At 36.6% G+C, this 13029-nt stretch overlaps 1 protein-coding gene across 2 annotated transcripts; it reads left to right on the top strand.

Moving 5' to 3' along the window:
• Positions 1-4415: 4415 nt before the first annotated feature.
• Positions 4416-12694, top strand: LOC100892066 (monocarboxylate transporter 3). Of its 2 annotated transcripts, XM_011664745.2 has the most exons (5): positions 4416-4771; positions 8625-8840; positions 9325-9465; positions 10191-11075; positions 11800-12694. In XM_011664745.2, exons 2-5 carry the CDS (start codon positions 8633-8635, stop codon positions 11922-11924), a joined length of 1359 nt encoding a protein of 452 aa, XP_011663047.1. In that variant the 5' UTR covers positions 4416-4771; positions 8625-8632; the 3' UTR covers positions 11925-12694. The 2 variants fall into 2 exon arrangements, with proteins under 2 accessions (XP_011663047.1, XP_003728401.1); XM_003728353.3 differs by lacking the exon at positions 4416-4771 and having other exon boundaries at positions 8026-8840.
• Positions 12695-13029: the final 335 nt, after the last annotated feature.

Raw genomic sequence — 13029 nt, forward strand, 5'->3', positions numbered from 1 at the left:
GCCCCTTTTATTTATATTTCCCAATGTCGCTTAAAATTTGTGTACGATACGTACTATAACATGATTTTTTTCTCAAATTTCCCCATTACTTGCTCGCTTGCATTTGTAGTATCTCATTATTAAAGCAACATATTAAAAGTCTTATATATTTTTCATTATGAGATTTTGCTTAGAATCCTATCATGATTGGTGATTTCATCTAAATAATAAATCCCAATCAGTCGCAATCGGATGGTCACAATATGCGACCCCACAAATCAAAAAAAAAGTTTGGTCCTCCGCTTCACTTGCTCTCAATTTTAATTTAATTTAATTTGATCGTCATTTATTCTCCATTCAGGAAATTCTTTTTCCACTGGTTTTACAATCATTCTACATGTACATAATACAAGAACAAATACGCATTACAATAACGGCAAATGTACATCATCATAAACATAATACCATTTTGAAAACAAATTATAATTTCAGAAACGGAACAATATTTATACATTGATAGCAATATAATCATAAACTGCATTTATATTACTATTTCAAGTGAAATTCTAATAAATCTTTCAGCATTCACACATCACAACCGCGAAGTATTGTCATGACGCATTATCTTGGACCACATGTAGAGATAATGTTGAAAATCATCCCTGATAATATACGGGTATAATATACAAATATCTAAACATTTTCTTTTCACCTTAAAGGTTACCATTTCTATAGGTGCCCTTTTTTGTTGGTGCGTCCCTACTCTGAAAGGCACTCCGTATTGCCCCTGGTAGAAATATAAGACTGATTTCGGTAACTATCTTCTTTTTTTAATTTGAAAGTTACATGAAGTTCATACGAAGACAAGATTTGCGTGCGTAGTTACATACATCGTCTGCTGAGGGTCACGCCCAAAGGTCACGCCACGCCCTACTGAATCAAAGCCAGCGGAAGTCGGACGATATAAATCTCGTCTCATCTTGACTCCGACTGAAGCACAATTTAGGAGAAGATATTGATGAAAAGATCTTCTTCCGACAAACTTTTCATTATTGACGGAGTCTATACGTTATCAACGCTCTTTTGGAAATTACTTTACGAAGGTTAGAATAGCAGCTGACGTGTAACTTGGGTGAGATATATTGTGCGTTGATTTGATGGAGTATGAAAAACTTGGGATTTTATACACGGAAGTGAGATAAAATGTAAAAGAGAAGAATATAGTGTATGTGGGTATAGACTATGTAGTATGGGGTGTATTTATATTTATGTTTGTGAGATAAAGTGTTAGAGGCGAACAGGAGAAGGGGAAAAGGTGATAAAATTGTCTGATGTTAATGAAGCGGAATAAGCAGTATATTTTTCTTCTACATGATTGTACAGTTAACAACTGAATCATTCAAATCCTTCAATGTGCATTTTGATGTTTTGTGTGTGATGGACTGTATGGTGGACTGCTTGAATTAGGGCCTTTCTAAAATTCTTTTAGATGTTATCTTTAATGTCACATTCTCAAGAAATATAAATTACGACAAATCAATTTATCACATACCTTAAAAAAACTTGGGAAGGGTAAGAATGATTTATTTGTTAACTATAGGCCTATATAATCTGAGTATTTAAAGCAAATTAAGTTTGTATTAGATATCCCCCTTTTCTCTATATATATCTCGCTTCTCTCTCTCTCTCTCTCTCTCCCTCTCTCTCTCACTCTCTTTCTCTCTCTCTATGTCTTCAAGTATAAAAGTATTCCTGATTATCTAGATTTCAATAACTTTATACATTAATGGCATAGAAAAAATGATGCAGGTAGGTCGATTGATTTTCTATACAGAAAACCAATAAAATAGAAACACTGGTGAAATACATCTCAGGAGTGATGGGGCATCTTTAAATGAGGCACCAACAAAAAGGGCACTCCAAGAAAACAGAAAAACCACGAAGTATGAACACAAAGCAGGAGAAAATACAGTTTGAGGCATAGAAACCCCAACTTTCCAGTTAATACTTTATCAAGGATCATCTTGGACGTTTTTCATATCTTTAGGTGGATCTGGATGTAGGTATACTTTTTCCATGCCATAATTGCCTTTGCGTGTAATGGTCTCGCGATTCAATTGCAAGTGAGCGAAGAGAGTGAGAAAAAGTGACCTTTTTGTAATAATAATAATAACAACATTTATAATGCGCACATATCCACCCCGAGATATGCTCTAGGCGCCTAACAAGGTAAATACATTAAGCTTAAGAAATTACATGAGAAGTTACAGAGAACGAAAATAATTTAACATAATTAAATATAATTAAACAATTAAACAACTGAAGGCCACGAGATGTGCATTATTCAAAGTGATATATTAATAATTTGTTTACAGACAACCGTAAATCCATTCTAGGGCCCATTTTAACCATCTAATTTCATTTGTATACATTAACCCTGTCGTTTTTCTTTGTTTGCCTTGAATAATATATGATTTCGCATTGCACCGAACTTGATGGGATTTTAAGCACAATATCATCAATGTTAAAGCAATGTTAACATGCTCAAAAAATGGAAAGAGCTAGAGAAAGAGAAGAAAATGATAGAAACTGTAGAGAGGGAGAGAGAGAGAGGGGGAGGGAGAGAGAAGAAGACAGTGGCTAACGAAAAGGGAAAGGACAAGAAGAGACAAAAGGATGGGATTTAACTATCATCAAGTCCCAGGTCTGTTACATGCTACGGCGATCATGGCCCTCCGTTTGTTTTTCTATTTTCATATTTCAATGCGCCATACATAATTTTTTTGTAATTTCCAACTTTCAATATTTATTATATAACTTTAAAAATCTTTATCAGATAATACACATTTGATCAAAAAATCAAATATCATGATATCATTACAAAAATTACATTTTTAGTATTAAAAAGATTCTAGACTAGGATAGGCTATTTCAAGACCCCTAATAACAACCAGTAGGTAGGCCTAGATAAAAGCGTTTTGATAGATAATTGGTCCAAATCTTTTTGTTTTACCCACGTTGGGAAAAGAAAGGAAAATCGGGCAGACCCTATGGTTGGAGAAACAATGGCACAAATACTCGACAGTAAATTATGTATGGAACAGTTGCATGTCTAGCCGGGCCTTTGCATGGGGGGGGGGGGGGGGGGACATGTGAGCTAATTTGACTATCCATGTATTCAGAGAGAAATTAATTGTTTAGGGCCCTATACAGATTCGAATGGAACTTCAAAATCTGTAAATTATATGATTTAAAACAAAATTGATATTATATTAATTGTTTTAAAATACGTAATTTCATTCTTTATGTAGTGAATAAAAGCTTCTTTTAATTAATTATAATGGCTAATGGGGTTTACCTTCTTAGAATGTAGGTGAAATTCTTTTTGTCTGAATTTTTTATATTTTTTTATGAAGCTTAGCTTCTGAATCTATTCTTATCATCACGATTTGATAATTCGCCTTGCGGCCGAGCAGAATTTTTTTGAGAAAGTGTCCATAATTTATTTATGTTTTCACGATATTTAAAGAAATTATTTGCCTCGCAATAATTCGTTCACTTTACTGAAAAGCCATCCCCCCTTTTTTTTTCTTGGTTTAAAATTGTTCGGGGATGGAGGGGAGTAGTTTGGCCCCCTCCCTTCATCGGTTCGGAACGTACTTTCCTCGCATCTATTCACTAAATAAATCAACCTTCGGCATTGTGCTGGATCTACTCAATCTGAGACTTGATGATTTGATGGACAGAATTTCTGACGTGACAGATCACAACAGCTAGCACTGACTGTTGCGATCTTTCACGTCAGAAGTGCAGCTTTTCTGCAGAAGATTTTTTTTCATTCCTATTCTGAAAGCTTTAAGGCAAAGGCAAGATCATTTTGTTAAGATCAAAAGTTTCTGTAGCCTTAATTGAAACGCCATGTTGACCCAGGATTTAACTACCCACAACGCTCTTGACATTGAAACACAGATTATGTTTCTACCTGCTATGCATATACTGGTATATCACCTTACAAGAATCTGTGTGGTTCTGACGTGAATGGCATCCACGGGCTTACTATTCTTTTGCTTCTGGCTATAACTAGAAGGCTAAGTCTACTCCAAAAATAATTTGCTTTTAATAGATGTAAGAAAACAAGAGAAACGGAGCACACGCAAACATGAGTAAAATCGGATAAGGAAGTTATAACTTTTTTAAAACTATGAACAAATATTGAACTTAGAAAATCATTACACAAATTGCCAATTTGGTTATCAGTTTGTGTTGTCATTGCCTCACTATTTACCAATTGCTTTATATATTTTTATCCCATTGATTTCCCTTTTTATGCTCAAAAACTTTATTTCCCCATGCCCTTGCCAGGTAATTATGATTTGTATCATATTGCTTGCATGACATTTCACAAAATCTGTTATGAACTTTGAAGAATTGATACTATTTTCTGAATACCGATCAATTTCCATTCAATCCACAAGGGCAGCCCACCACAACGGTCACTACTGGGAGTGCCACTTCCAGTACCAGAGCCTCCCACACGATGAACGTCATTAAAGATCGGCAGCCACAATATCACTTTCATTGCTGTACGATCAATATTTTCATCAAGTAAAACAAGGAAAAGCCATCCATGTAAATACGTTCGTGTTTTTGTTTTGACTTTGAGACTTATATCGAATTGTTTGACGCTGTTACTTGGAAGTTCTGACATTTAAAAACTTGTTTTTTGTGAAATTCACTTGACTTGGATGAATTTAGATTATTCTGGAATTTAAGGAGAAGGAATTTTATTCTGGTAAGTCATTCACCTCCCCCCCCCCCTTTTTATTTAATGTAGGTCTATGCTGCTGAATGCTCACAGTACATGTTTCTTTGTAATAGTGAGATGCAATGTCTCATGAGGGATATAAAACAGACATACAATGTCTTTCTTGGGTCCAGCAAGCTATCCGCATTCAGAGGCATAAAATAATATAGTAACTTTCCATTGAGGCAAATTTATATCAAATTTACTATGCACACATTAATTTGTGTTTAACTGTATGCTAAACGTGGAAGCTTCGTATTGAACAGTAGTAAACTCCCGAGACCTTGTAACCACACGCATTCGACGAAGGCTTGAACGATCTTGCATGGATCACAGAAAGTACTTAGACCAGTGAAGTTTGATTCGTTATTGAAGATGGGTAAACATGTATCAGATCTTTGTCACAGACTTCACCATTATCTGTTGAACATTGTCCGCATTATACCTAAACAGGAAAGCATATTAGGATACAATCCGAGCTGTTGTTTCATAAAGACTTGACTATGCCAACTATCTCTTTTATGGAGTCAATACGGCTCGGTGTAAAAATGTCAGTGGAAAAAATGTCAGAGGTAAAAATGTCAGAGGTAAAAATGTCAGAGGTAAAAATGTCAGAGGTAAAAATGTCAGAGGTAAAAATGTCAGAGGAAAAAATGTCAGAGGAAAAAATGTCAGAGGTAAAAATGTCAGAGGTAAAAATGTCAGAGGTAAAAATGTCAGAGTTTAAAATGTCAGAGGTAAAAATGTCAGAGGAAAAAATGTCAGAGGTAAAAATGTCAGAGTTTAAAATAAAAACAAAAGCATGTGACAAGATTGTTATGTTTACACCCGGGCTATATATCAGGCTTATCGAAAAAGAACAGCGAGGGATATTCTGCAGTCGTTATTTCACCGCTGTCTTATTGTATTGTATTAGTTAAGTCTTATTTTGAGCGTATACCAAGGTTGTAACTTGTAGAGGAATCATGTACTTTGAAGAATGCTATCAGTTGTCTGATGACCGCTTGCAAGGCGTGAAACTCGGAGTACACCATCCATGTCCCATTAGTCTGCCTTATTAAATATTTATATACCGGTATATTATGTTTTTGTATAAGCAAATGGTACTGGTACACTAAGCAAACTTCTAGGGAAAAGATTTCTAAAATCGATAAGTTTGGCCATGTTTTATAGGCTGAGTTGTCGCTCCATGGTGTAATCATTAAAAAAAAAAAAACAAGGTTATTTAATAAAAGGATCATGCGACAAATAATCATTGTGATTCAACTTGATGCAAGGATTTTTTTGAATAAGCAATGCTTTTCACCAGAATCTTCTTTGTAAAAACGACTTTTACAAATCTCAGCCATGCAAATCTGCCACTGTGTTGTAAGATCACTTTCAGATTAGGAGAAGTGTATTCTGTAATGAGTATTTTACATTGAATGGAACGTCTCAACTCAGTAAGCATGGCTGAGAATTGTAAAAGTTGTTTTTACAAAGAAGATTCGGGTGAATAGCAGTGCTTATTCAACCAAATATTCGCATCAATTTGAATCACAATCATTATTTGTCGCTTAATCCCTTTTAATGACCTTGTTTTCTTTCTCGTTTGCAAGGGGAGAAGAAGATTATGTCACGTTAAAGACATCATAAAGATCAGTGTTGTATGCGTATATATTATATACACAGGCCAGTAACAGCTATGTAGCTTGTAAATTTGTAAGAGGGAAAATGCTGATTGAAATGATAATGATGAAATAGCAAATAATTGAGGAGTATCATAGGTACCAATTCAATGGATATTTGTATAACAGAGAGCCCCCGTCAGTACTAAAAGAGCCCCCGTGAGAAGGCTCACGGGGGCTCTTTTTTGGGGGGAAGAGCCCCCGTGGACAAAAAATTAATTTGAGCCCCAAAAAATTAATTTGAGCCCTGGTTGTAGAGGAATCATGTATGCTATCAGTTGTCTGATGACCGCTTGCAAGGCTTGAAACTCGGAGTACACCATCCACGTCCCATTAGTCTGCCTTATTCAATATTTATATACCAGTATATTATGTTTTTGTATAAGCAAATGGTACTGGTACACTGAGCAAACTTCTGGGGAAAAAGATTTCTAAAATCGAGAAGTTTGGCCATGTTTTATAGGCTGAGTTGTCGCTCCATGGTGTAATCATTAAATAAAAAGAAAAGTCAGTACAGCCCCCAAAATAGGATCAGATATCTATGAACCTTCCCCCTCCTACTTCTCCTTCGTATTTGAAGATTGTTGGACATTTTAACTGCGTGGCAATGTCTACCATTATATGTAATTTCCAATAAATGCATATTTCCGACAATTCCACTTTCTTGAGGGCTTGGTATTTTGATACTCTGAAACAAGCAGAAAGCCATGTTATCAATGCTAACCGCACCATCACATTCCCGAAGTGCGCGCGTTGCAATAAAATATTGTCGATTACTATTGCGGTATAAAATAGTCTGGGAGAAAATCAATAAGCAGCTTTGTTACTCCGATACAAAGCAGAAAGCCGCCCATGTTACATCAATTAAAGAGAAGGTTGAGTTCTGGGGAAAGGTAAAAAAAAAATTATTTGTGAGCGTTCAATGCAAGTGTAATAGAACATCAAAGCAAAAAGTTATTCCCTGAAAATCTATTTCAAATGACTTCATATCCCAGATATAACAAGTAACATCTTTGTATGCCTGCCCGATTTGTATGCCATATGTTTGTGTAGTCCCATATCAATATCTTTCTGTTTACAGTGCTTGTTACTTTACCAAGACTGGGCCAAATTTTTTATCATTTTGATGACTCCAAAACCTTGCACTACACACCAATACTTACATGTTTATGCTAGATGATGAACCTTCTCTGATTGCTTCCCAAAAAAAAAAAAAAAAATCAAAATCTATTTTCCACATTATATTATCTTCAGGACATGTACGATATACAACACATCCATTTAGAAATGAATATAATAGACTAGCCCATGCAGTAGCTGTACGTCTTGACATTCTGAGTGATAAAGTGCTGAGATATTATGACGGCACTCATTTGTTTTGCTTGTACCTCTGACATTTTTACCTCTGACATTTTTTCCTCTGACATTTTTACCTCTGACATTTTTACCTCTGACATTTTTACCTCTGACATTTTTTCCTCTGACATTTTTTCCTCTGACATTTTTACCTCTGACATTTTTTCCTCTGACATTTTTTCCTCTGACATTTTTACCTGGCACCGTCAATACATCTCAGATGCAATGTCTTAATTCAGAGCGTGCAGAATCGCGCAGCAAAACTCATTTTCATGGCCCTTTGCTGAAGCTATAGAAGGGTCTACGAACTTATTCAAATGTATGGATGTTTCTTTCCTGGGGACCTAGTGACGAGTTATTCCATTATTAAACCTGATGTCTATGAACGAACTATAATACTAGGAATCCAATCTGCATACGTTACTTGTTGCTATGTGTGGCAAGCATATGGCAAGCTTTCAGGTTGTCAAGAACGACCTTTGTTAATAGGCATACAACAATCTGAATATTGTAGTAAACCGGCCTGTTGCATTGGCTGCCAATCAGACAACACATAGTGTATACGATCTTGACTACTGTATTAGAGCTATCAAAGGGCATCGATGCTACAATACGTTTGCTATAGGCTCTAACACTGATTATGATGTTTGCTGATACCTAAGGAGGACGTCAATGTATGTTTTTAACCATTTAACCAACTACAACAACCACAAATTGCAAAGTGAATTATGCAGATTATTATGCGCTATAGCACTTGATATTAGTATACTGCTACTGTAAAAGAGAACGAAAGAAGAATAATTAATTTGAATTTTCAGAGTTTCCAATGAAGGTGTATGCGATGGAAGGAATACATCATGAAGATCAATGGCGCTACATCATTATCCTGTCAAAGACTCTGTACCAATTCTTACACCAAGGCCTCTTTAAGTCTTTTGGAGTCATGATTCCTGCCATGGTAGCACAACTAGGTTGTTCTTACTCTGTCGCTGGGTTGATATCATCAATTCATTTCACCGTGACTTATATTATGTGTAAGTATAAGCCTCTGTATTAAGATATTGTCAAACTTATATCAAGAGGTTCAGAGATCGATATTATTATGCTTCTATGCCTGTCCACGATAGTGTTTATTGTGTAATTCAACCATATAATAATAATGAAAATAATAATAATAATAATATCGATTATAAAAATAATAATAATAATAATAACCACGATAATTTATACAGCGCATCTACTATAATATATGGATATATTCAAATACGAGATAAGCATATTACGATTATCTCGTAATTATGTATTATTATGCTTTATGGAAACCCGTAATTTATTATCTTTATTCCACGATCAACACGGCTATGCATAATTATGCTAAAGCTTGATAGCATTTATTCAATTCATCTGAACTTCTGTCAATAACATTGAACATTTTTTGTGCTTGTTAGAATTTGAAGAAAAAATCTTTCATTGGAAACGTGAGGTAAAATAAAACGATCTCTCTTTCTCCCCTTACAGGTCCGGTGGCACAACGTCTTGCTGGTAGATTTAGCAAACAAACCATAGCGGTAGCGGGTGGATGCATCTTTAGTTTATCCATCTCGTGTGTCTTCTTCACACAATCACCACTTATCATGGGCATTTTATTATCCTTTGCAGGTAGGTCATCATATATTAATGGTTTACATTTGTGTAGGTACATGTAATTACTTTGATTGCTACGATCACGAGTTTTAGCATGTGTTTTGCTAACTTCTTGGTCAGTGGTATAGTCCACTATTGAGTATGCTCGTGAACTGTTTCTCTCATGTTCTACAAGGAGGGAAAAAAGCAGAGAAGACATGCTACGGAGAAAAAAAACACAGGGCAATAGTTTTTCACCTCCCCCCCCCCCCCCCTACACAAATTCTCTATCTCTCTCTCTCTCTCTCTCTCTGTCTCTCACTCTCCCTCTTTCTCTCTCTCTCTCTCTCTCTCTCTCTTTCCGTCTCTCTCTCACTCTCTCTCTCTCTCTCTCTCTCCGTCTCTCTCTCTCACTCTCCCTCTCTCTCTCTCTCTTTCCGTCTCTCTCTCACTCTCTCTCTCTCTCTCTTTCCGTCTCTCTCTCACTCTCTCTCTCTCTCTCTTTCCGTCTCTCTCTCTCACTCTCCCTCTCTCTCTCTCTCTCTCTCTCTTTCCGTCTCTCTCTCACTCTCTCTCTCTCTCTCTCTCTCTCTCTCTCTCTCTCTTTGTCCTACGCCCACTTTCCCCTAGGACATTTTGTATGAACCATTCACGTTCAGAAAACGTTTTGGATCCGTCTTGATAATTGAAGAAAAGGCATGGTTCATCCTACTTTCCAATTGATAATAATCATTTCTCTACATTTCTCTGTTCTGTCTTAGGCTGTGGAAACTCAATGATCTTCCAAACTTCGTATGCCGTCTTGCAAGAACACTTTGGAGATCAGTTTGGATCTATGCACGCCCTTACTTCAATTGGTCTAGGAGTGGGAGCGATTATTTTGCCTCTACTGACATACGAGCTCCTAGGTGTATATGGTTTACAAGGGACCTTCTTGATCCTTGGTGGACTCACTGCTAATACTATTCCACTTTGTGCTACTTTCAGGTCACCATGTCATGTTCCGTCGAATAAAATACAAAAATCCAGGTATAACAAGCATAGTCTATTGCGTATGGAAGAAGAAAGTGAAGACGGAGACTTCGAATGGGATAATAATGGAAGTGTAGGAGATGAGAACGATGGGATGTCGTCCTGCGAACCAAGATATTTCCTCGACATAATGATAAAAACATTAGCGCTTGAAGCTCTGTGGAAAGAACGTGAGTTTGTCTTCATCATGTTACCATGCCAACTTCTTCTTGACATCATCTTCGCAGGATGGTCTCTCTTTGTGGTATCTTTTGCTGTCAGTGTAGGGATCCCTCCTGACCGCGCCCCATATCTCCTTATAGTGGGTGTGGTTGGAGGTCTTTTGACTCGCTTACTCATCACTATGGTGTTAAGAACACGCCCACATTGGGCCACAATCCTCTATGGTATATTTACGCTCATTTTAACTACTGCCGTTTTCTTATACTACATTAGTTCGACATTTTATTATTTATGTGCTTGTTCATTCATCGCGGGTTTTGGACTGTATGGTGCCGATATAGCATTTTATGCCTGCTTAGCTGCTAGCGTTTCAGAAGGCAACTTCCCCGGCGTTCTAGCAAGTTCTTTCTTCTTCACTGGTATAGGAATGGCGTCGTCTGGCTACATCACTGGTAAGCAGATAGTTCTAAACATACACAATTATTAGGGAGATGATTCTAGAAGGATAGCGGTGGAGGACACGCCGATAAAAGAATAAGGGGGACCAAGAAAATGCAAAAACATACATTAAAAAAAAATCAGCTAAGGCATCAACTCACTGTTTAGATTATGATAAGTGTTCTAGAGTACTGAGATTCACTCGCTTATCAAAAATTGACAATCTTCTCGCAGGCTTGGTCCTTACGCGTTTAAAAATGTCCCCCACGCCCCCCACGCCCCCCCCCCACGCCCCCCCCCCCCCCCCGCGTATGACAATAAATTGTCGCCCTTGGCTACCAACTTATAATTATCAACATATTGTAAAAGAAGGTTAACGAATTATGTTCACACTTTCTATGCGATATGAGCTTGACGTAGATTATTGATTAGAGAACTAAGACCGAGTTTTGTTGTTTAGCTGAACCTGCAAGCTGGAGGATGAAGGCTGGAGGTGAGGGCTACACCAGCTTCACCTTTCCATGGACACGCCACTAAATTCTATGAACGTTTGGCTGCCCCGTAAGACTTATATATTTCTGCTATGAAATAACCGGCCGTGTTTAAAATTTTATATCAGGCTAAGTAATTCGCAACATTGAAATTATAAATGAATTGATAACTGTTTACATATCTCTCTCTCTCTCTCTCTCTCTCTCTCTCTCTCTCTCTCTCTCTATCTCCATTTGAATTACACAGGTCGATTATACGACATAACGAACTCATTTGAGATAGTTTTTCAGTTATTTGGAGGTATAGGTGTGCTGATCTTCATCCTGACTCTAATCTTCATCTACCGTCAAAGAACTAACTCGATCTACTAGAAGACTAGATATTCCTTCGACTTGGCTATACGCCCTGATGGCCTTACAGCTCGGTTTTCGAAGCTTGGTTATTCTTAGTTTCCTTTACTCCAGCGGTCCAGGTGTTGTTCGGCGATACAAAGCCTACTCTCATTCACTTCTGTAATATAGGTTTTCCCTCCCAATTTCTTCAACGTTGCATCCGATTTAACATCATTCCATTTCGAGCGAATTTGAATGATCACCAAGATCAACATTAAAAAAGCTCACTAGTTCATTCAATTTAATTGTATTAGCATGCGATTTCATGATTTGTTTTTCTTCACATAAACGTGTAAAAGGCGCGTTCAAATTAAAAACGCACGTAAATGCATTCAAATTCCACCGCCCTGATAAACTTTAAGGTATTCAAATTCACGAAGAGGCATGCATATTTTTCGGCAGTCTTCTTCGTTTTACTGTTTATGTTCTTTGTAATCTGCATCTGTTTGAATAAATTATGCAAACTTGAAGTGGGACCTTTATTTGCCCTATATTGAAATATCTCATTCCTTTGACAAACCGTCATCGAAGCAAAAGCAAAATAATCATGAGTAATTTACAACCATTCTGTAAGTGTTATATCCATACTGCTAGGGAATAAAGTGAAATGGGAGAGAAGATATTCCCAGGGTTAAAACAAACTGGGGGAGCGAACTTTCGCTCATGATGGGTCTTCATTATGGAATACTCTCCCTCAATGGATTACAAATAGCAATTCTGGTGAAGTGTTAAAAAACAATCTTAAGAAATGTCTGTTTAATTTAGCATATAATTGATTACCATTACCTTTCCTATTGCACTTGTGTTTATCATATATTTCATCTTTTGCACAAGCTGCGCCTTGAGCAAATTTTGATTGTCAAGTGGATTTTGCGCCTTACAAATCTTATGTATTATTATTATTTAAAAGATGATTAAAATAAACATTATGAAACTTTAAAAAGAAAATGAAATTATAATTAAAAACAGTTTTAAAAAAAAAAAGTAAATTTGACGTGAACAAATTGCGGTAGGAATTACAGAGCTTGTTTATGTTAAAGTTAATTCGAACGTTCAAAGTGCGAAGACGTGTGCCTTTGAGTGA

This window comes from Strongylocentrotus purpuratus, unplaced genomic scaffold, assembly GCF_000002235.5.
Source record: "Strongylocentrotus purpuratus isolate Spur 01 unplaced genomic scaffold, Spur_5.0 spur5_scaffold_2, whole genome shotgun sequence".
In the NCBI taxonomy this organism is placed as follows: domain Eukaryota; kingdom Metazoa; phylum Echinodermata; class Echinoidea; order Camarodonta; family Strongylocentrotidae; genus Strongylocentrotus; species Strongylocentrotus purpuratus.